Source organism: Carassius gibelio, chromosome A5 (assembly GCF_023724105.1).
Source record: "Carassius gibelio isolate Cgi1373 ecotype wild population from Czech Republic chromosome A5, carGib1.2-hapl.c, whole genome shotgun sequence".
In the NCBI taxonomy this organism is placed as follows: Eukaryota; Metazoa; Chordata; class Actinopteri; order Cypriniformes; family Cyprinidae; genus Carassius; species Carassius gibelio.
The window spans coordinates 16,949,740-16,974,737 of NC_068375.1; the positions used below are offsets into that span (position 1 = coordinate 16,949,740).

The 24,998-nt window shown below is 35.8% G+C and overlaps 1 protein-coding gene across 1 annotated transcript; it reads left to right on the forward strand.

The window, feature by feature from the left end:
* The first annotated feature begins 155 nt into the window (after positions 1-155).
* Positions 156-24,995, forward strand: LOC127998469 (serine incorporator 5-like). Its single transcript, XM_052592112.1, has 12 exons — positions 156-536; positions 10,165-10,332; positions 13,801-13,979; positions 15,306-15,388; positions 16,001-16,094; positions 19,544-19,755; positions 20,206-20,298; positions 20,525-20,651; positions 21,981-22,050; positions 22,129-22,165; positions 22,359-22,503; positions 22,820-24,995. Exons 1-12 carry the CDS (start codon positions 510-512, stop codon positions 22,962-22,964), a joined length of 1,380 nt encoding a protein of 459 aa, XP_052448072.1. The 5' UTR covers positions 156-509; the 3' UTR covers positions 22,965-24,995.
* Positions 24,996-24,998: the final 3 nt, after the last annotated feature.

A 24,998-nucleotide genomic window follows, 5' to 3' on the forward strand; every position in this document is an offset into this window, starting at 1 on the left:
CAAAACAAGTAAAACCACATATTTGCCATAATTTAAAACAATGGTATCCAAATTGAAATAACAAACGCATTCCTGTTCCCTACTAAGAGTTGGCATGCCTGAAATATCATCGAGCTCAAAATATGTTTTTTAATGTCATTGTGCTCGAATTCGAAACCCTCACACGACGACAGCGGAAGTGATGTTCGAAGATGTTTTCTTTTCGAATTGGATGCAAGATCAATATTGCATGATTAAACAACACAGCAGTGCTGCAACCCAACACGGCTCTGTGATTTCGGATTTATGTAGGCCATCATTTCACAGACTTCCGCGCGCAGCCCGGACTCCTCTCCTCTTGTCTGCTGCTCGCAAACACGTCACAGTCACAGTCCATTGTGAGCGGCGGCAGATTGCGGGAGCGCGCGAGCTCAGAACACAGGAGCCACGGTCGCGTGATTTAGAATCTCACAAGCTGAACATTTGAACCGGATCGGTGTGTGTAAAGGAGGAATCGCCTCGCCGTCGGCATGTGTGAACCGTGTTGTTTGTCTCAGGTGAGTGATGCGTTGACTGTACGGCGTGTACAAACATCACCGTCTTGTTATGAACTGCGCGGAGCACTCGGTTTCTCCTGTTAGCGTTTTATGCGTAACATTATGCATTAAAAGAAGTTTAATAATACAAGTTCTGTTCTTTTAACGTCTCTGTGATTGTTGTATTTGTAAATACGTAACTGTCAATTTCAAGTGTATAGTGTACAATCAGTTTTTTTGTCACCCGTGTTTGTCCTGTGTCACCTAACAGCTGTGCGCTACGCATCATTATTTCATGTTTATAGTGAATTGTATCTGCATACATTACTGTTTTTTTTATTTAGCAAAACTAGTTCTTTGTTTAGTTTGTTTAGTTTGACTATGAAGACATTAGACAATATACTGCATATATGCTGGATTGCTCATAAATGATATTACTGATCATCTTCCTGTGTTCAGTATTTTTCACAAACTCCTTTATAGGGCTACTATTTTCAAATAAAAATTATACGTCATAGAACCTCTGAAACAATGACTTCCCTAAAAACCGATTTGTTTAACCAGACATGGGACAAGGTCTATGCCATCTCTGACCCTGATAAGGCATATGACATTTTTTTGTCTACACTTTTAGGTCTTTATGATAAACACTGCCCACTAAAGGAATACTCTACTAAAGACAGAACCAACCTAGAGAAACCATGGATAACAAAGGGCATAGCCAACGCTTGTAAAAAAAAAAAATTAAAAATACCTCCACAAATTATTAATTAAACATCGAACCAAAGAAGCAGAGTACAAATATAGTCTCTTGAGGAGTGTGGATGAAAATGAAATTATCCAAATGGTGAGTAAACTTAAGAATAAGATGTCAACAGACTGTTCTGAATTTGACACAATCATAGTAAAAGAAATTATATACTATTGTAGCTCCACTCGTATATATTTTTAATAAGTCTTTTCTTACGGGCATCTTTCCATCTAAAATTAAAACGGCTAAGGTAGTACCCATTTTTAATGGTGGAGATAAACACCAATTTACAAACTACTGGCCAATTTCACTACTTCCACAATTTTCTAAAATTTTTGAAAAGTTATATGTTATAAGACTTGATGATTATCTCAATAAATTCAACCTTATTTCAGATTATCAATTTGGTTTCAGGTCAAACAGAGCAACCTCAATGGCAGTTATTGAACTGGTTGAGGAAATATCCACAGCGATTGATAATGGAGAGTTCACTGTCTGTGTTTTTATCGACCTGAGCAAGACATTTGATACCATTGATCACAATCAGTTGTTGGATAAAGTAGAACGATATGGTATCAGAGGCATTGCCCATGATTGGTTGAGAGATTATTTTAGTGGCAGAGATCGATATGTACATATTAACAACTTTCACTATGAAAGAACAAAAATAACGCATGGAGTTCCACAGGGCTCTATACTGGGGCCAAAGCTGTTCATGTCGTATGAGCTGTTTATATATAGCTGGTAATATTCTTACATCTGTTTCCACTTTGCTACTTTATGATTATTGTTGCCTCATGCTGGGTATTTAAATCTTGGTGTAAATAGGGTTAGGCATCAACTAGTGTTTCACTTCAGCCTAAACCCCTTCAGTCATCGCTGTACTATAATAATTCTGTTTGTGTATGTCTGAATGACTGAAGAAATAAACTACTACTACTACTACTACTACTACTACTATTTTAATCCAGCTGAAGAAGTCTCCCAGAGTGGTCATTTTGATCTGTTAGATAGTTTTAGAGGGTTTTGGGACATTTTTCAGTCTGAATCCAGCTAAACACCTATTTGGCTTGACAGAGAGACCGGCATAAACCACCAAGACCAGCAAACCATCTTAGGCTGGTTTAAGTTTATTTTTTTATTAGCAGACTAATGCTTTCTGCTACTTTACATGACTGTGTTTTTTCCATCAACTGTGGTGTCAGACTTATCCTTTTAGCCAGTATTTTATCATAATTGGCTCCATCGGTCAGGAAATTATCTCCATGTTTTGTCTTCCTTTTGTCCTTATTTCATTCTGGTCAGGACAAATATATCCATATCGGTACTTGTTTCCAACTGAACCATACTTGCAAATCAAATGCAAATCAAACAGACAATATTGGACACCCCACCAGGAAACACTTCAGGTCTAGATGTGATAAATGAGGGACAGTGTAATTGTCTCCTTCACATTCCCAGTTAACTAATTTCTCTGAGGTCCGACTCGACTTGTATGCCCATTGTACGTTGTGGGGTCTGTGGGTGGTCTTTTCATTTCCAGGTTGGATCCATGTGGCTGCTTGTTTGCATAAGATTAGCAGTGGAAAGCGAGAGCTTGCAGTTAGTGTTAAGCGTCAATAGTGTTGTCTCATTAGTGCTAAGCTTGTCCCCGCTGGCCCCACAAATGTGTGGAGTTGGGAGGCACTGGCATTGAGTAGTCTCAATGTTTGTTAACTAATTGCTATCAATAGATAACACACTTTGTTTTACTGTTGATTCCACTTTGACGGTAATTGTTTCACTATTTACTCCAGCGACAGTAGCATTTATTAACATATGTAGGTTTCCTATCCAAATAATCAACCTCACAAGACAACGCTATACTCCGTGTGGTTCGGTTAATTGGTTGAAATTATGATCCTGTTATAATATCAAAGCTATTAAAGTGGCATAACACAGGTAGAACAGTCAAATTTATCTTTGTTGGGCAATACCATAAATACTATACAGAATAAATTTACTCGCCCTCATGTTGTTTCAGACTTGTATGGCTTATTTTCATTTCAGGATGCATATTTTGAAGAGATTTTGAAGTTTTGAAGATATTTTGAGTGTTTTGACTGTTTTTGTAAATTAATTTAATGTAAATGTTGTCCAAAACAACAATGGGGCCCACTGACTTTTTCATTGTAATGGACAAAAAAATTTAATCTGAAGAAAATAATTATTTTAGGATGACATTAGTCACTGATAGCAGTTGGGTTAATTGGCCTTTTAGGACAACATTTCTCGACTTCCATTTCATTAACTTCATTGTGTTGTGGGTTTTTGGTCAACACTTTACACTTGTCAGTTTCACCTAGGGCTGTACGATTAATTGGACGCTATTAATCGCGATTTTCATGTGCATTTTGTCAGTAAATCTCCATCACCTACTTTCAGGTGGAGCAGCATTTACTACACAGAGCCATAGTTCTCTGACAAGCTATGCAAAATTGTGTTCATAATAGCGGACGATTTTATTGTAGGGTTATGAAATCGATGAAATCGTTTGCGATAATGATAGCTGTTTGCATATCTTCTCTGTGAACTAAGGCTCTGTGTAGTAGGTTAAATGCTCTTCCATCTGAGAGTACATGAAAATACCTATTTTCCATAACTCCAAATTCACTTTATAACGTAAGTCAATTGTTTAAAATAAATCATTCTGTGGGATGGTGTGGCTTCATAAAAAGAATAATTAAGGCACACAATATTTAATTGTTTTCTAAGAAGTGATAATGACTATGTCGATAAGCATTTCATTATAGATAATACTTTATTATGATGCAAATTATAATAAGAAGAACTCATATATTGTCGTAGTGGTGTGTTTATTAGTCACACTGAATCAATGAAAGCAGTTAAATCTTCTGTTTATTCAGCTGCAGCGATAGGCTTTTCCTGGATTTCTTCTTCGGGGCATATTTGGATTTTCAGCAAGAGAGCACCTTCTGAACTTCGGATGGAGATAGTGCTGATCACAGAACTGTGCTTCACTGAAAGATATGCGTGACAATAGCAGCTTCTGCCTAATTGCAATTTATTGCCTTTGCGATTTAATTTTGATAAATTGTGCAGCTCTAGTTCCATGATGCCTTTTTTAAACTTCTATTTTGTTGGAGGTTCACACTAAGAACGATAACTGTAAAGCAGTGGTGGAAAGAGTACTGAAAATGTATACTTAAGTATAAGTACTGTTACATTTGATGAAAAATACGCAATTACAAGTAAAAAGTACTCATCTCAAAAAAGTTAAAAAAAAAAGTTACTAGTTACTTTTTAGCTGGCGATATTTAGTTACCAAAAAATATTTATATCAAATATCTATGTGCATGGATAATAGCAACTTTTAACAAAACCCACTTTTATCTTATTGACAAAGTATGTTAATTAGTGGTCATGATACAGGGATTTCTAACGTCAATATCTGGTTGTATAGGAATGGTTAAAGAAGTCCTATTATGCTCTTTTACAATGTCTTGAATTTGTTTTGGGGATGTACTAGAACATGCTCTCATGTTTGGTGGTTCGAAAAACACATTATTTTACACATAATTTAGATGATTACAATACATTTTGCTAACCTGGCACAAATGGTTTGATTAGTTCTGAGTTTGATGAAGACCTGCCTTCCGAAAAACAAAAAGTGTTGTGATTGGTGAACAGCCTAGACGGTGTTTCAGTACTGCCCGCCCCTTGCCAAAGCAGCAAGTTCCCTCTGATAAGGATATTGCCATATCAATTTGATATTGTTTTGGAAAACAACGCTTAGCTTATGTTTCTAGGTTCTGAAATGTTTCTCAACTCTTGCAAAATTGACTTTTTGCTCTTTTCGTACTGTAAAACTTTCTGGAAATCTAACTGTGATATCTCCTACAGATGTCTGGGCTTGAGTCATAACTGATTGTCCTATGAATCAGCCGAAATGATGCATTCTATAAAAATGGTGGTTTATTGCTCAGTGACATTGCACTTGGAAAACATTCATGCATGGATTCCAAGTTAGCGTTGCAGATCTGTTAATACAGGATGGGTATCTATTATCTTCATTATTTGTTAGTAATGATTTAAATGACACACTGTTCTTGATCAGGCATTGAAGTAACTTTATTTGTAAGAACTGATTTGTCTAAACACCCGCATGAAAACAAAGATGTGTAAAGACTCCAGTGTGCTTCTCAGTTCTGACTAATGAATCAGCATTAAATATGAAGACGGTTGAAGAATATGTCACCTGAATAGGACAAAACGTGTACCCCACATCCCATTGTCCTCTGGGCTTTTTGTGGTTTTTACACGTTCCTCAAATCTCAGCTAGTGAGTTTATTTTTTCTTCTTCTTCTAGCGAACTGAATTCAGACATTTGTGGCAGGACAATCTGTGTTGACTTTGTGGGTATTAGTGAGACATTCTCACCCTTGTGAGTTTCACACAGCCTTTACACATCTCATACTCTCTCTGACTTCCTCCATTACTGTCATAGAGGTGTTTATATCCTTTTTTCCCCCATGACTCTTTGGATTACTATGTATTTTGCTACTGAAAAAGTTGTCAAGTAGTCACCATCCATCCATCAGCGTTGTGCAGTGAGAAGGTTTGACTCTTCAGTGTTACTATGGGCACTCTTCGCACTGGACAAAAGAGCACTGTTTTGTGTACACTTCAAACAGTGAAGTGATACATTTTTGCCTCGGCTGTACAATTGCCTGGCTAACAGTCCCACAGAGCATCTATTCATGACATAGAGACTAAGGATGAATTGTCTGCTGAGTTTCAACAGTGATCGTACTTGAGCTCAATGAAATATATCAGATAACTTTGTCTAGTAATGTTCCTGGCCATTTGTAACATGCACCAGGGATCAGTTTAAATTGTGTTCGATAATTTGTTGGGCTGCCAAGTGTCTTGTTGTGCCATCTAGTGTTTTAAAGTCTCTGGATTCTGTTTTAAAGATATAATTATTTAATAATTAAATATTAGCAGGGATGTGATGAGACACTTATCTGACAATGAAATTAAACTTCCATTTTAATGATTTATATGCAGCAATAAACAACATGTAAACTAGAGCTGCAAGATTCTGGATAAATTGAGAATCATGTAAGAGAGTCATATATACGATTCTTTCAAGATTCTAAAGAAAAAAAGATTAGAAAACTAAACAAAATAACTAGTAAATAATTTACTATTGGTTCTGACAAAATGTTAATTGCTTTAGTTTTTTAAAAGTAAAAATCATTTGAAAAAAATAAATAAATAAACTGAGTCAGTGTCTCAAGACATTTTTTAAATTAGAATTTTTTGAATGAATGATGTAGACATGCCCTGACATTTGTGATTTTTTCAGTTGCTTATAAACATATAAATGGTTAAAGTCTGAAAACACTGTATTCAGCACAAACTGGGCTACAATAATATGTAAACAGCATGTATGTACATGAATGTTTAATTTTTTTTTTATTTTTGAGAATGGAACATTTATGCAGGTTAAGTGAAAAACTAAAATTTTGAAGTCACTAAAATAAGGTCATAAAACACATACAGAACATTTGTTCACAAGACTGTTCCCTAGAGAGCTTTTAGTGTGCATAAACAAGATGTTTACTTGGTATTTAATAGGCCAAACTTTTTTTCAGGTGTCTTTGATGTTCAGAAAAACAGCATCTTTTGTAGCATTATATCATCACTTCTGTGCTAAATAAAAATTTTAATTTTACTCCCTCTCTCTCTCTCTCTCTCTCTCTCTTTTTGAAAATGTAAATTTTATGAAATTCTGAATTTTACTGGCAATTCCATTAATTAAACTGTATTAATTAAAAAAGCATGTCTAATCAGTCAAATGAATAAAATATACTCTTCTTATAGGAAAATGTTTCTGCGCTCATCATTTTGTTTGACAGTTAGGCTAATGAAACTACAGCAAAGAACTACAATAGCATTTTAATGGATTTTTAAAGGTTTATTAGAAAATGTAATAAATTAACTGTGGAGGATTTTTTTTATTATTATTATTATTTGCTTCACTGTACTTAAGAGTGTTCTTTAGACTGAGTATTTCAATATGCTTGTGTTTTCGATGAGCTGAGAGATAAAAGGAAATGTATTTAATATGAATGTGCAAGACAAGTGTAAGACAGGAAATGTTATTTTAGCTTCTAAGACATCCTGGCTTGTTTGCAAAAATGCATCTGGAGGGCATAGTTATGCACCTTAAATGGACATATATGTTTAATATGCATTATGGATGAGATTAAAGCATCCACATTTGATCTGTATGAATGTAGACCATTTCCTTCTGGAAAATAAATATTAAAAAGTCTCATAACTTTAATTGAAATGGAAAATTGGCACGACAGTAACAGAATTTTACTGACAAATTTAATTTTATTATTTAAAAAGCAAAACCTAAATTCTGGGTTTGATAATTCCAGCAGATAATTCTGGAATCCAACCAGTTCTTAAGTTAGAATTTTTTGTCAGTATTGAGACACTGCAGTCCAGATTTATTGTGCAATGTTGACTGGCTTACTAATGTTTTTTTTATTAAAGGAAGAAGTAAAAGTTTCTGTTTTAGCACCCAGCAGTTCTGTAATCGCTTTAAGATCCTCATTTTCTGGTTATGGTTGACTTTTTTTACTCCTGGCTGTAAATATAGCAGAACTACAAAACTAGACTCTGTTTGCTACAACACAGTGTTCTTCCAACCATTGGATGTAGTTTCAAAGAGCTTCTCCACACACTTCTGAGGAGCTTGAGAATTTCCTAGTCTGAATTGTTAAGAAAACAATGTCCAGGTTATTGTCCTTACTCCTAGTCCGTCACCTTTCACCCAGACTCCTGCTGGTTGCGGGAGAGGGTTAGAGAAGGGCTCTGTAAGGGCATGAGAATTGTCATTGAGGCAGGAGATGGGGGATGGTTTGTTTGCGAGAAGATGTGTGCTGTCCCACTCGACCAGTGTTCACCACCAGTGAGTGGGACTCCGTACATGCTGACCACCTGTCGTCTGTAGAGGGGGATGCGTCTTCTTGATTTCTCTGCTCTCTGTGTCTTGTTACATAGCTCTGAAAAGTGATGTGCTGTTTACGGTCAAATTCATTAACATTTACGCTTCGACATATTACAGGAACTTCCTATCTTAGGTCGTAACTTAAAACGTGATCATTTATTTTAGGATTTTTCACAAATTCGTTTTGCAGAAGCAAATCTTAACTTCATTTAGGATTCTAATCTTATCTTACAAAACCTTATCATATATTAGGATAGGGTCTGTTACCAAGCGGCCGCTGAAATAAACATAAAATCTAAATGGAGAAACAGCAGCATGCTTTTAACTTGCAGAATGACCGATTGTGATCCGTGACTGCTCATGGGTCTCTGTAATGTTGGTCGCAGTTGGTCAGCTATGTATAGGCTCTATGTCTATACTTATGGGGTTATATGTCTGTCTATTTGTAGCACTGTGGTTCTGTTAGGCATGACATCTGTACGTCTGCACATATAGCGGAATGATATAAAGCTCACTTGAACTTGAGCTAGCTGCAAAATCATATTAGGTGGGAGTCTGTAATTATTTACGAGTATTTTATCATCAAAGTGTGACATCTTTTGGGTCCTTCAAAAGTCTCTCCACCCTCAAACTTTGCTTCACTTCATCTTGTATGATTAATAAATGTTATGCCATTCTCAAAAAGGTCTAATGTAATGTGTTTCCTGTTTTTTTACAGTTGGATTTCAACAAGGTTTTGAAGTTGGGACACCAATGGGGTTATCTTAAAGTTAATTTTGTTTTAGAATACAATTTTTTTTTTTTTTTTTTTTTTTTTTAGCGAGTTCGGATGGTTCTGTAACCATGGTTTTCCTATCTGTAGTCAAAATAAGATGATGCACTTAGGAAAAAAGCTTTTGTCCTAAATGAGGTTCTAACTGAAATTTCAGTAGTTACCTAACAGATAAAAAGGGATTCTAAAGTTAAGATCTTTCTGTCCTACGCCCAATCAGAGGTTCATCAACATTATTGTCACAATTTCTTAATTCTGAAATTAGTGATCCCATCAAAAGGATAGTTCACCCCAAGAAAGGAAAACATCTATCACCCTTTATTTATCATTTATTCAACCTCAAGTTATTCCAAACTTGAATGTCTTTGTTATGCTGAACACAAAAGAAGACATTTTCGAATGTGTGCAACCAAACCATTCATGGTACCCATTGACTTCCATAGTCAGTGGTTTCCATCAATTGTTTGGCTACCAATATTCCTCAAGTATCTTCTTTTAGGTTCAATAGAAAAAAAAAAGTCGATTTCTATGATAACAAACTGATAACTTATGACTAGATGATTTTGTACATGCACAACATCACATAATCAAATTATTTGTCAGTTCAAATAATTGTGTAAGGGATAAAGGGATTTTCTAAAATATCCGGAGACATTTGTACTGATACTGTATCTACTCAATCTGATCTCGGAGCCTCATGTTATGTCTGTGTCTTGCATCATGTGAATCAAGCTGCTTCATAGTAACAGCCCAGCTCAGCATTTCTTGCAGCCAATAGGAATGAGGCATTTGTGTTGCTATAGGGTATGACGACCAATAAGATGTTCACAGTCCCCCCAATGCATTTGCACAGTAGATCATTGAATTTGTGTATTTCAGATGAAATGTGTATATATTACTTACTAATCTTAAAAAGATTGTGTTGTCTTTGCCCTTGGTTAACAGTAACACTTTAATTGGATTATTTCATATCTTTAAATATGCAGTTGTGCTTTAAAATCCATTTGCTTCATTGTAAATCACTGTAATGGTTTGTGTACTGTTATTATAAAGCACGTGCATGTGTGCCGCTCCCTCATGTGCTGTTTTTTTGCAGCTGGCCTGCTGCTGTGGTTCGGCTGCCTGCTCCCTGTGCTGCGGCTGCTGTCCCAAGATCAAACAGTCCACCTCCACACGCTTCATGTACACCCTCTTCTTCATGTTGGTCACGGTGACCTGTGTCATCATGATGTCCCCCACTGTGGAGACAGCAATGCAAGAACATGTGAGTTTGTTCAGAGCTTCTCCGTTTGCATTTTTTAGTATCGGGTTCCCTAATATAAAAAGACCATTAAATCTGGTTTCAGATCAGGGGCGCTCAGACCTGTTGCTGGGCGTCTAACTTTCTGCAAAAAAAGTTCCAGCTCAAGTTAAACACACCTACTAGTTGGGAACACTTTGTATATTGTCTGTGTTGTTTTGGGGGGAAATATGCAGAACACTAGTATGGATTTAAATGGGTTGTTTAGAGTTGAGATTACTACACTCTTATTGCTAACTGAAAGCATTGTTAAGTTATATATAAGCCAGAATATTAATAAAAGAACACACAGTGGGGTCAGGCAATATATTTCTAACTTTCTGAATGAGAGACCTTGAAAACATTTGGAAAGCAGTGGTATTTTTGGTTGAGGTCTGTAGGTGCAGATTCTGTGTGGGCCTGACTTGTCAACTTCTGTCTCAGCCGATGCCGTGGGTTTGAGGCGGGATTTTATATAGGTGTAAATAAAATATAATTTAGCAGTTAGAATTTTTGTGAAATAATAAAAAAACAAATCTTGTTGTAGAAAGACTTACAGTATAGGCCATGGCCAGTAGAGATTGACACACAAATCATTTTATGCAGTGTTATTTTAATATCATTAATTAATACTATCTTAGTTTTTGTTAATAAAATATAAAAAGTTATTTTATTTTTTCATTTTTATGTTTTTGTCATTAGTTTTGTCATGTGTTTTTGTCATTTTTATTAATATTAATTATTTAATTTTTGGTTTTATTTAAATTAGGGCCGGGACTCGATTAAAAAAATTAATCTAATTAATTAGAGGCTTTGTAATTAATTAATCAAAATTAATCGCATTTTAATCGCATATAAATATTTGACCTGAGAACAGTGAGAAGTAATTTTTTTTCACATGGATTTATAGTATACCATTGAATAATGACTGAATACATAAGCTTAAGCAACAAAATATTGTTTATTTTTGTTCAACCAAGTCTAGCAGACCAGTGCAATTTTTGCCATGAAGTGTAGCAATAGCACATTTAGAAACAATTTAGAAATAGTAAATTTCAGAAATTCAGGAAGCTTATAGGTGCTGGAACCTTCTGTAAAGTGTTTTTTTTTTTTTAAGTAAAACACAATACTGTCAATTACATTCAGAACATTGGAAACACTGACTATTAGAAAACATCTATCTGTTGCTTCAGAGGCCATAACATACTAAGTACAACTCTCAATAACCTTGGCCAAAACAATAAAGAGTTCAACATAAACTGTTGCACCAACAAAATAATACATAGTTCAACATAAAGTGTAAAGTCCACGCTAGCTGCTATATGTTTTGCGTTGAGGTGATACTTGAGGCTCGATGTGCGCTGCGGTGATATGCGAACGCTAGTTGGTGCTTCAGTATAATCGGTCCACCGAAACTCATCCAGTGAGAAACGTTCCGCGGTGCAAAAATAAGTTATTAAAAATGCGGGAATTTTTTTTCTGTAATTAATTAATCTTAGTTAACGCGTTATTTTTTGTGTAATTAATTAATCTCAATTAACGCATTAAAGTCCCGGCCCTAATTTAAATATCTTTTACAGTTTCATGAATTTTTTAAGTACTTTTTTAAATTTTGTTTATTTAAAAAAAATTGCAGATTCTGTTAATTGCATTAACAGAATTTTAGTTTATAATAGTACTGCTTTTATGAGCCATTTTTGTTGAGTTTAATCTTTCAAAAAGGCTTACCACTCAGAAGTTACTGGTTTGAATCAGTCTGAATCTCTATCAGAAAAGATTGAAAAGATCGGAAAAAACTGAATCATTGACTGATTCACCTAAAGAAAGTTTCTCGTACTTGAGTTTTGTGAAACAGTATATCATTACTGAGTTCATAAGCATTATATGCATGGTTAAAGAGACAAATTGTTGTAATACATTTTCAAAATAAAATTTAAATCTGAATTCAAACCTCAGATTTTTGTGTTACAAGATAGACTCCTAAACACCAGGCCACCATAAATGCTTTTTCTAAAGTCTGTTTCCTCAGTGTTGTTTTTTCTCCTTAATAAGTAAAAGCTTACCTTACCTTACAGAAGAGCATTATGCCAAGAACTTCCTTGACAGCTCTATTTAAATAGAGGCATCAAGGGTTTATTTGCAGACAGCTAGCCCATTTTATTCAGACGAACACAAAGAAGAGCTACACGACTCTTCTGCATCGAAGCATGTCAGGAATGTAAGACAGAGTATCAGTCCTCCATCATAATGTGTAACACAGGAATTGTTGCACACTGTATAATGACTCTTTTAGTAAAGCTGCATTTAGTTTTTCTGTAGCTTTACAAAATCAGTGGCTGAATGCGGTTGAAAGGCACTGGGTGTGTAACTTGAGCTCAAACTCTTTTTTTGCTTTTAGCACCACAATGAGTGCTTACTGAGTAAATGCCATGAGTATATAAAAAAAAACAGACACTAAAAAAAGACCAGAACAGTTATAAAAACGCTGCCTTTTGGTGAGGCACAAAGGAACTGCCACTCAGGTGCCCAAGACACAAAGATTTACAGCTGTTTAAGTTTTTTTTTACAAATAGCTTCAAATTTAAGAGCACATAAAATCTGCTCCTGGTGGACTTTCGTGGTTCCGACACAGGGATGGAGCAAATTCTGATGGAGGAACACTTTAATAACTTTCTATTATATGATGGTCCATGTTATAATAGTAGCAGGGCCTCCCAGCATTATAATGTGCACTGCTGTGCTGGGAACCTAAGTATATTTTAAGAATTAACCAGTGCCCTGTAGTTTGTGCCAGCTTTCTCTTCAAAACCACAAAAGAGAACCATAAATACTTTGAATCGCCTGGCTTTAATACACTTACATAGAAAAACCATGGTAATACAACAATGGCAATACTATAGTTTTCAGTACAATTAATTTTTATATTATAATCATTATTAATTATTTTAAAATCGGCATCATTACTCCAGTTTTCAGTGTCACATGATATTTCATAAATCATTCTAATATTCTGATTTGATGCTGAGGAAACATTGCTGATTATTATTCATGTTGAAAACAATTTTTAGAATTTTATTGAATGTACATTTTAAAATAATATAATTGATTTGAATAACAAAGAAATACTCTTCATGTAACTTTTGATTGTTTGTGTTCTTGCTAGATAAAAGTATCAATTTCTTTTATTTTTTTAATGTAATTAAAAATCTAGGATCTATTTTAATGGATGGTAAGTAATGTTCTAATTTAATTTTTTCTTTTTTTTTTCTATTTAAGGTGTGTGTCTTTTTAAGGTGTTTCTTGAGTTTAAGGTGATCTCCTGGCACCCAGCTTGAAGTGAGGTGTTCACAGTTTGGATTCAGTTTAACCTTAGCCTTGCCCTGAAGTGACTGTAACTATTGACTGTTACTCAAAATCTAATTTTATTCCTCTTTTGTTTTGTACTCTTCCCAGATTCCTTTCTACACTGAAATGTGTGATAAGCTCAATGCTGGGGAGAATTGCAGTACCCTAGTGGGCTATTCTGCCGTGTATAAAGTCTGTTTCGGCATGGCCTGCTTTTTCTTCTTATTCTCGGTGTTCACCATTCAGGTGCGAACCAGCACGGGATGCCGGGCAGCTGTTCACAACGGGTAAGCGGTCAATCCAGACACTTTTGAAGTGGTATATACACTGGAAACAGTTATTGTTCCTCCTCTGCTTCGCTCCGTGGTCCCTCTGCGCCCAGGTTCACATGAGCTATAGGGACCTCTGTGTATTATTTGGCCTGCTGCCTCCATCTGTACCCCCCTCCTAATGCTTCATTAGTCACCCACACCCAAAGCCCTAGATCGAGGTATTTAATTAAAGCTCTCTCCAGAGGAAATGGTGCTTGGAGACGAGCTTTACCCCCACGAATGAGATGGTTTAGCACTTCATGTTGCAGTAATCAGATATTTGTGTTGTAGGCAAATGCAGGGTGAGGAAGTGTAATGCTGAGCTCAGTGCTGAGTCCATCCTGCTCTGTACATTCATACAAGCCTTTAGAAAAAAAAACTCATTTAGCTCTTCATGAAGCTAGCCAATGATGACTAACATGGGTAAACGGGAAATCCTATATTAGATAGCAAGTGATGCTGTAGGAAAAGTATCATGGTAAATATTTGGGGTTGGTGGGATTTTTTTATTTAGTTTGAAAGAAGTCTTTTATGCTCACTAAGGCTGCATTTATTTGATCAAAAGTACACTAAAACGGTAATATTATTTAATAGTATTACATAAAAACTGTTTCAATATAGTTAATATTATTTATTCCTGTGATGGAAAAGCTGAAGTTTCAGCGCTATAACTCCATTCTTCAGTGCCACATAATCCTTCAGAAATCATCCTTATATGGAGATTTGATGCTCAAGTAACTTCTTTTTTAGTTAATCAGTGATGAAAACTGTTTATTTTAGTTTTTTTGGAAACTGATGATTCCGTAAAGAATAGAACGTTCTGCAGTTCTAAAACAATGTTTATTTGAAATAGAAATCTTTTGTAACATTATAAGCATATTTACTGATCAATTTAAGGCATCCTTGCTGAATAAAAGTAGTAATTTATAAAAAATAAATAAAAAAAAGTCTTATTTACCCAAATGTTTTGAACATTAGTCTGTCTATAAACTGGGTTCTGTACAAAGAAAAACAAATTGTAGAATTTGAATCAAAATTGCTTTTGATCCATGAATGTGTTGATTTATGAACAATTATTTTGAATTAATATTATTTTGCAGATCATTTTAATGTTCTTTTAAACTTTAGTACATTTAAGACATTTTTAAATTTACTTGCTGTTGTTCTCAAACTATTTTAAAACCCGTGTCTTACAGTATAGTGTAAAGCCAGACTGCCAGTTTTAGAATTAGAAAATGTAGAAAATAGAAAATTTAGAAAATATTATGTCTCAAATCAACAAATTCTTCTTTTTATTTGCAGGTTCTGGTTCTTTAAGTTTGTGGCTTTGCTGGCCTGCTGTGCAGGAGGGTTTTTTCTCCCAAATCAGGAAAAGTTTCTGGAAGGTTTAGTATGATCCGTTTTCACATGCTTGTTTTCTTTGCATTAAATTTGCTGCTATTGTTTTCATGCACTCTAAAGAGGCTTGTAAATTTTTTATTTAAACATTTTATTGAGAAGTATTGAGACTTTCCTGGAAAGTTTGATTCTTCTCCACTTTGAGCCTGGGGTGGTGTTGAGATATCTCCTTTACTTCTATGTCCAAGAGCAACACACTTAACAGACTGTGAACTGTCTTTGTGGTTCATCAGCTCCAGTAACTCAAACAGAGTCTTCTGCTTCCTGTATCAAAAACCTCATGATTATTACACGCACATTAAGAGGAATGTTACACAAGATCTTGAGTGTCATACTTCAGTTTAAAACCTACTTGCTGTTAAAGTAATATTGATAGATAGATGATGTCCATAAATCAGCACACTTGTTTTAATGGAAGTATATCTCAACTCCTTTCTTAAGCATACTGCAGCGGTTCCATGGTATAGTATTCAGTGTTATTATAGTATTATTGAATAAACTAATATTAATCGTTTTTCTTTAGCAGTGTTTGTTTGTCATACTGTATCAGCCTTAGACTCATCTCTCTTTCTTTCTCTCTCTCTCTTTCTGTCTTTCAGTCTGGCGTTACGTGGGGGCTGCTGGAGGTTTTCTCTTTATCATCATCCAGCTGATGCTTCTCGTTCAGTTTGCCCACAGATGGAATCAAAACTGGTGAGCTGACGTTCAGCTCTGTTTTTCCTTTCTTCCCTCTTTTCATTCACCAAGTGGAAAACTTATCAGGCACTTGGAAAAGTTTTCTAGTTATTTCCATAATGTTATCCAATTGTTGCTTGGCATGTAATATGAAACAGGAAATCATTTGGTCTGGAAATGGAGATTATAGTGTATTATAGTGTAATCTGGCCACTGACAGATAGGTTGCATAGATGTCAGCCAGGTTAGTCTTAACATTGTGCTGCTACAGCAGAAGGGACTGCCACTTATTGAATCACTGGCTCTGGCCAGATCACATGGATAGACTGAACAACAACAACAGTCAACAACCCAGAAGAGCAGGTTTCATAGCAGTACCAGTGAAAGCATTTTCAGCATTCAGATTCTAAGAACCAGAGTGTATTGTTTCAGTGGGAGTTTTCAAGACATGAAACAATTCAATTGTAAGGCAGTCACACTGAAAAAGAAAAGTAAAGCAGGTTTTTTTTTTTTCTTTAAGCAGAGCTGTATTGGGTGGGTTCATAAATAATGTGTGTTGTTGCAGTAGAGTATGGCCATGTGTAGGAGAGAGAGAATAAGTGAAAGGTTCTTGGCTGCTCTCCAGTCTGTGGACAGGAAACCCATGGCAGAGCTCAACGTGCATCATAGTTTCCCCTCTGCTCTCTGTCAACAAATGAAACCCCAGCACTAAAGAGCAGAAGGACTGTCACGGGGAATTTTGTAATGCATGAAATATTAGTGACAAAATTGTGCTAAGAAATTTTACCTCCCTTTGGGGGCACTCTTCTTTTATTCAGAAATAATGTATATAAAAATGCTAATTTTAAATAAAAGTATGTTTTAAAATTATATATTTTTTATTTATTCTGAAAATTATATATATATATATATATATATATATATATATATATATAATATATATATATATAATAAAGATTGTGCAGCTTAATGTTTGTGGAAACTGTGATACTTTTCTTCAGGATTATTTTATAGAAAATATACAGTATTGTTCAAAATAATAGCAGTACAATGTGACTAACCAGAATAATCAAGGTTTTTCGTATATTTTTTTATTGCTACGTGGCAAACAAGTTACCAGTAGGTTCAGTAGATTCTCAGAAAACAAATGAGACCCAGCATTCATGATATGCACGCTCTTAAGGCTGTGCAATTGGGCAATTAGTTGAATTAGTTGAAAGGGGTGTGTTCAAAAAAATAGCAGTGTGGCATTCAATCACTGAGGTCATCAATTTTGTGAAGAAACAGGTGTGAATCAGGTGGCCCCTATTTAAGGATGAAGCCAACACTTGTTGAACATGCATTTGAAAGCTGAGGAAAATGGGTCGTTCAAGACATTGTTCAGAAGAACAGCGTACTTTGATTAAAAAGTTGATTAGAGAGGGGAAAACCTATAAAGAGGTGCAAAAAATGATAGGCTGTTCAGCTAAAATGATCTCCAATGCCTTAAAATGGAGAGCAAAACCAGAGAGACGTGGAAGAAAACGGAAGACAACCATCAAAATGGATAGAAGAATAACCAGAATGGCAAAGGCTCAGCCAATGATCACCTCCAGGATGATCAAAGACAGTCTGGAGTTACCTGTAAGTACTGTGACAGTTAGAAGACGTCTGTGTGAAGCTAATCTATTTTCAAGAATCCCCCGCAAAAGTTACAATTTGCCAAAGAACACATCAACTGGCCTAAAGAGAAATGGAGGAACATTTTGTGGACTGATGAGAGTAAAATTGTTCTTTTTGGGTCCAAGGGCCACAGGCAGTTTGTGAGACGACCCCCAAACTCTGAATTCAAGCCACAGTACACAGTGAAGACAGTGAACCATGGAGGTGCAAGCATCATGATATGGACATGTTTCTCCTACTATGGTGTTGGGCCTATTTATCGCATACCAGGGATCATGGATCAGTTTGCATATGTTAAAATACTTGAAGAGGTCATGTTGCCCTATGCTGAAGAGGACATGCCCTTGAAATGGTTGTTTCAACAAGACAATGACCCAAAACACACTAGTAAACGGGCAAAGTCTTGGTTCCAAACCAACAAAATTAATGTTATGGAGTGGCCAGCCCAATCTCCAGACCTTAATCCAATTGAGAACTTGTGGGGTGATATCAAAAATGCTGTTTCTGAAGCAAAACCAAGAAATGTGAATGAATTGTGGAATGTTGTTAAAGAATCATGGAGTGGAATAACAGCTGAGAGGTGCCACAAGTTGGTTGACTCCATGCCACACAGATGTCAAGCAGTTTTAAAAAACTGTGGTCATACAACTAAATATTAGTTTAGTGATTCACAGGATTGCTAAATCCCAGAAAAAAAAAATGTTTGTACAAAATAGTTTTGAGTTTGTACAGTCAAAGGTAGACACTGCTATTTTTTTGAACACACCCCTTTCAACTAATTGCCCAATTGCACAGCCTTAAGAGCGTGCATATCATGAATGCTGGGTCTTGTTTGTTTTCTGACAATCTACTGAACCTACTGGTAACTTGTTTGCCATGTAGCAATAAAAAATATACTAAAAACCTTGATTATTCTGGTTAGTCACATTGTACTGCTATTATTTTGAACAAAACTGTAAGTATTTTGTTACATTGTCTTTATTGTCACTTTGGATCAGTCTAATGCATCCTTGCTAAATGAAAGTATTCATTTTGCGAAGAAGAAGAACAAAAAAAGTTTTCTGACCCCAATTTGCATAGTAAATTAATTTTCATTCATTTTTGAGTTTTGAAAATCCAAAAGGTTTTTATTCAGTAAACTCTGCGCAATGAAACTCTTATTTGCATCATGTTTACACTGTTAGTCATGATGAAAGCATTCTTGACAGAGCAAAACTATAGTTACAATGATAAGATCACTGCATTAATGTGTTCAACAGTCTGTCATCTGCTACAATGCTCATCACTGCGACCTTTCATGAATGAGAGTAGATCTAAATATAATGCTTTAATTAACACTCTCCATGATTAGTTAATCTCAATAGCTGTAACAGGTCAAAACTTGTAACGGTTTCTGAGAGCGCTCCACAAATACAAAGATGTTAGCCAATCACAGCAGTGGGCAAATCAGAGGGCTAAAATAAGGGTAGAAAACTGCATTTTATTTTTAAATTATGACAATCTTTGATGTAAAAAAACATAGTAATATTAGTTATTGCTTGTATCATATGAAAATTTCTGGTTTACATTTATCAGGAAAATGAATTTGAAAAATTTCATATAACAGACAAAGTCATCAGGACATTCTAGCACCCTAATCTCATGTTGGCATGTATACTATGTTTATATATATTTATTTATAATTAATTTATAATTTATATGTGCACTCTTTTTCCTGTGATAACCTTCATCATGCCACTAAAGCTGAAGTTATATCGAACCCGGAGCGTTCCTTTGAAAGATATCTCCACTGTGTCCCTCCACAGGAGCTCAGGAGTCAAGTATAACAAGATCTGGTATGCAGCGCTGGCTCTGGTCACACTGGTGCTGTTCTCCGTGGCAGTGGGAGCCTTGGTGTTTATGATGAGGTTCTACACGGATCCAGAGGCCTGCTTCCTCAACAAGCTCTTCCTGGGTGTCAACGGCGGCCTGTGCTTTGTCGTTTCTCTGCTGGCTATCTCGCCCTGCATTCAGACCTGTGAGTTTACAAAGAAGCTTGCTCTTCACTGACAAACATGTTATACTAAAAAACAGGAAAACAGATTCATTCATAGTGCCCGAAGCTTTTCTCATGTGTGATCAAGCCGGAGAGTTGAGGAGTAGTGTTTTATCATGGATCCTCACTAAAGAAAATTGTTTTAGCAAGTAATTTAAGTCAAATAAAATCTGTTCATCTGAACTTTCTGGGAAAAATGTATCATGGTAGAATAGAAAAGATTAGAATAGAAAAGATACTTCTAATTCTAAGAAAAAAGAAAGCAAATGCTGCCTTGGTGAGCATAAGACACATCATACTGACCTCAAACAGTATTTTACATAGTTCATTTAATAAAGAAGCATGATGTATGAATAAGCATAAACTCTCAAACAGGTCATATGTGCTGCTTTTCTCTTACACATCTGATGTTTTGCTCTGTTCTCCACACAGTCCAGCCCACCTCAGGTCTGCTGCAGTCCGCGATCATCTCCGTTTACGTCATGTACCTCACCTTCTCAGCACTCGCCAGCAAACCTGTTGAAAGTGAGTGCGTCTGTCCCTTTCACACTCAAGCACAGCATCTCTCAGCCTGTCCTGGGTGTGTCTCACAGTGTGCTCTGTGGTTTCCCTGCTGTCTCCTAGCTTGTATGTGGACAGAGCTGTAAGCTGAGGCAACAGTAGCACCCAATTATGCATTTCAACACTCCAGACTTATGCAGTTATTTACCATGCCCTAACTAAAATCTGTCCTGTGCTCTTTCTCTTTCAGTGGTGGAGCGAAATGGAAAAAATGTCACTGTCTGCGTCTTTCCCTACAGTTCAGGACTGCAGAGCGAGACTAACATAGTGACGGGCATCGGAACGGCCATACTGTTTGGCTGTATACTCTACTCTTGGTATGAGCAAAGACAGTTGTGTTTTCTGATATTGTGACTGCCCAATCCATGATAGTATCAGGAAAGTTATTATAGGTCGTATGTAACTTGTTCATTATATTCCAAGATTTTTCAAGTCATTTAATAGATTTGTGTGAAAAACAGACCAAAATTTAAAGGAAAGTATGCCCAAAAAAGATTATTTTTTTTTTTAAATGTACGAGCCCTCAGAAATTCACTTTCTCACCAATGGACCCACTGCAGTGAATGGGTGCCGTCAGAATCAAATCTTAAAACTGTGTGTCCATAATTCCTCCAGTGAAAAAGACTACCTCCCCTCACATCAAAATCCACTGACATGTTTGTTTAGAACTGTTTTGGACAGTTTTTCCTTGCAAACAGTGCTTGATTTGTGCATATTTCTCTCCTGATTCAGACAAGACAACTTTTTCACTAAAGTAAGCACTATTCTGGATAGAGGATTCATGTTTTAGCCAGAAGCAGCGATTTGAAGTGAAAAATGTCTTAATGATGGATTTATTTCTTACCAACAAGCAGCTTTCCGCTTCACCTGTGGATTATTGTGATGTTTGTTATAATTTTTTTTTCCTTTCTTTTTTTCCATTTTTGGGTGAACTGCTCCTTTAAGGATGCTGGAAATTGTCCCCTCTGCTGTAATTCTCAAAAAAAACAAAAAAACAACTGTTAATATTGTTTTGTAAACAAGCCATATATTGTATTTCACTTAAGGAACACATAATACAATTTGGAAATGCATGAAGGTGCATGTTGATTTTTGGGTGAACTATCCCTTTAAATAAGCTCAGATATTCTTGGCCTGGATGCAAATCCCCGTAACCTATCATTTAAATGGGTGATCCCAAAAACGATCCCAGGAGGAGTGGAGCCATGTTATTATCTGGTTATGACAAGATGTTCATTCAGATTTAAAAGCAGGTAGTTTGGTAGGAAGGGAGTGAAGATTAGAAGCTCACATGTGTTTCTCATTAGCTGCAGAGATGTCATCTGAAGCTCTCTTTAGAGCCGCTCCTCTCCACCAAAGCCATATTTACACACGTATGTGATTCACAGTGACATGCGTTCTTTGGCATCCCAGCAACGGATTCATTGTTGTATCTCCCATCAAAATGTTTTAACCATATTTCCAGTTTTCATGAGGCAAAACAAAGCTTTGAAGCATAAAGATTTTTTTTTTTGTCTGGTGGCGTTTTGGGAATTAATATTTTAGGGATTTTTCTGTTTATACATTTGACGGTTAAAAAAAGAACTCTTCTCCCATGTGTCTAATGCCATTCGAGTAAAAAAAAAGTAATACTCCTCTTTCTTCAGTTTGATCTCCACCACCAAGAGGAGCACAACAGCCTTGCAGGTGTACAGGAACGATATGCCCGAAAATGAGGTGAACATTTGCCATGCTCTCTTTCTGCTGTTTAATACATTACATCAACTATATGACGAATCATACTTTTTTTTCCAGAGAGCACGCTGCTGCTTCTGTTGTGTTGATGATACAGGTAAGATGCTTACTTCAGCCAACACATCTTCTAGTATTTTAGCACATCACCTGAAACTTAAACGTATTTTTGATACTGATTTGGATTCATTTATACAGTAGAAAAGATGGATGCCTCCTGGTGGTCAAATAGAAGTACTGCAGGTTTCTTAAACCAGGTGTTTTTTGTTTGTTTGTTTGTTTATATTTTGCAGAGGACTATGATGATGAGAAGACAGCTGGAGGGCAGAATGTGAAGTATGATGAGAAAGACGGCACAATCTACAGCTACTGCTATTTCCATTTTGTTTTCTTTCTCGGCTCCCTCTACGTCATGATGACTGTAACCAACTGGTTTCAGTGAGTACTTAATAAAAACAACATTCCACAACACGTGTGTGTGTGTGTGTGTGTGTGTGTGTATGTAATATATATATTATATTTATATAATATATATTTATACATACACATACACACATGTATTTACAAAATAGTATAATTTATAAAAAATCATAATAGTATTTTTACTATTGTAGTCATTTAATTGTGTTGTTTATAATTGTATTTTATTACTAGGGTTTTCTTGGTTAACTTCAAGTTCCTCTGACTAAATCAAAGTCAGTAGACGGTCACCGTGCATTAAGTGTAATATGTATCTTGTCTTGTCTCTCTGCAGTTATGAGAACGCAAAGATCGAGAGGCTGCTGGAGGGGAACTGGTCCGTGTTCTGGATCAAGATGGCGTCCTGTTGGGTCTGTTTATTTCTGTACATGTGGACCCTGGTGGTCCCCATGCTCTTCCCAAAGAGATTCCAAGCCTAGAAACCCTTCAAACATGTTCCAGTATCACCACTGTCCACTTACAACTACTGTGTGTGTGTGTGTGTGTGTGTGTGTGTGTGTGTGTGAGAGAGAGAGAGAGTTTTGTTTGTTTTTAATGTTTCTTGTTTGCTTTATTAGTTTACATATAGTGAAAGCTTTTGATTTCTCAAAAGCTGCTTATGTGTTACATCTTTAAATGCATTTTTGTGGAAATTTGTTACAGAAATCATGTTATGGTTACTCTCATGCTGATGTAGGGCTCTTGTTTTCCTCGTTACATGAAGGTATGAAAACAAAGCATTGCTCAGGCTCACACGTCACCTGTAAGTGTCTTGCTTGTTAAAGCTTTTCTTTCGGTAGCTGAAGAATTCTATGCAAATCAACAAACCATCTGTGATTTTTCATTCATTTATTTGTCTGCCTTTTTGAAACGTTTTCAAATGTGTTTTTATAGTTGCATTTCACTTCAAGGGTGTTTCACTAAGGTAACAAGACTTCTTATTTGAATAAATATATCTGGTTATTTAATAGAGATATCGCTCCTGATTAGTTAAGACACTGCTGCCTTGCAAAACCACATTTTGCACTCATGGAAACATGAACAAAACCAGCTGAGAAATTACTGTGCAAGATTATTCCTATACATATATGTGAATAAAAGTACTCCTGTGAGATGTCTTGTTACTGTATTTATTGAAGCACCCTCATGACTTCCTTACAAGACTGCACCAAAACAATATTTCCAAATAAGTCTGTAACATTCCTGAAGTTTCCTCTTTTTCGGCTTTAAATCTCAGGTAGTCTATATTTTGAGCATACTGGTATTTCCAGTGAATCACACCATACTGAGGAAAGCACGTGACTGCCGTTCCCAGTCAGTGTTCTTGTGATGATATGAAATGGAAGGGCAAAGCCAAGGCCACATTGTTATGCCCCAGAAACCTAAACTGCCATACAGATTGTTATACAGCCCACAGCAAGCTATAGATTTGTTTTCTTTCTTATTTTCCGATATCTGTTACAATTTAAATGGTGCTTTTGACCGTGGATGTCCTATGATATTTTATTCCAGCTCATGCACTAGATTTGCAAGCATGCCATTTGTTAAAGAACAAGTTTGTATAATCTTTTATACATATAAAGCATTGTTACAGCTGTGTATAGCTATTTAATCTTTCAGAGGTTTTTGTCGCTTGAAGTGCATGTCTGTATTTCTTGTTTGTGGTGTTTAGTTTGCAGGAGCTGCACATAGTAGATGTATTGCAGCAATTCTGTTGCTCCCTGGTAGAAAAAAAAGTGGTTGGCATTGTTGTTGATGAAGAAAACACAATCTAGAACTGGAATTAATAGACATTATGTGGCAGTTGTAGCTGACCTAAAAGCTTTGACAAACCAAAATCTCTTTTACTACAATTGGAGCTGGCACATCTTTACTTTCTGTATGTGATCTGAAGAACTTCTCCTAAAGCTGAAGAATCTGTCTGGTGATGTTTTTCTAAACAAACAAACAAACAAAAATTACCTTGTTTATACAAATCAGAATTAGGAAATAGTTAAGGATTGACTTAAATGCTACATGCTACAGCTGCATTAAGCTAGAAGCATACTGTTTCCTGCAGCACATGAATATGTTGCTCACTGTTTGTTTTAAAAGTGTTTTAAACATTATGCTTTCCTTTATTTACAAAGATGTGTTTTTTGTAAATAGTATATTGTAAAGATGACCACTAGGTGTACTCATAATATTGCAGAACAAAAATAATAATATTGCGATTTGTGTTGTTCTAATTTCACATGAAGACATTATAATCCAAAAATATGTACAGTAAGTTTACAAACAACTCTTTATTTTCATTTATATACCTTGATTGTTGTTTATTATTATTATTATTATTATTATATACTTTTTCTCCTCATTTCAATACGTTCCATGAAGGGTCTTATGAGTTTAGCTGTTGCAGGATCAATATTCCTTTTAGTGTTTTTATTGATATTGCCAGCTCTTTGAATAAAGAAGACAAACTAATAAAATGG

Coding starts and splice junctions, on each gene's coding strand:
- LOC127998469 (XM_052592112.1), top strand. CDS start 510: ATGTGTGAACCGTGTTGTTTGTCTCAG. Junction 10,333..13,800: donor AGACAGCAATGCAAGAACAT/GTGAGTTTGTTC, acceptor TACTCTTCCCAG/ATTCCTTTCTACACTGAAAT. Junction 15,389..16,000: donor TCAGGAAAAGTTTCTGGAAG/GTTTAGTATGAT, acceptor TCTGTCTTTCAG/TCTGGCGTTACGTGGGGGCT.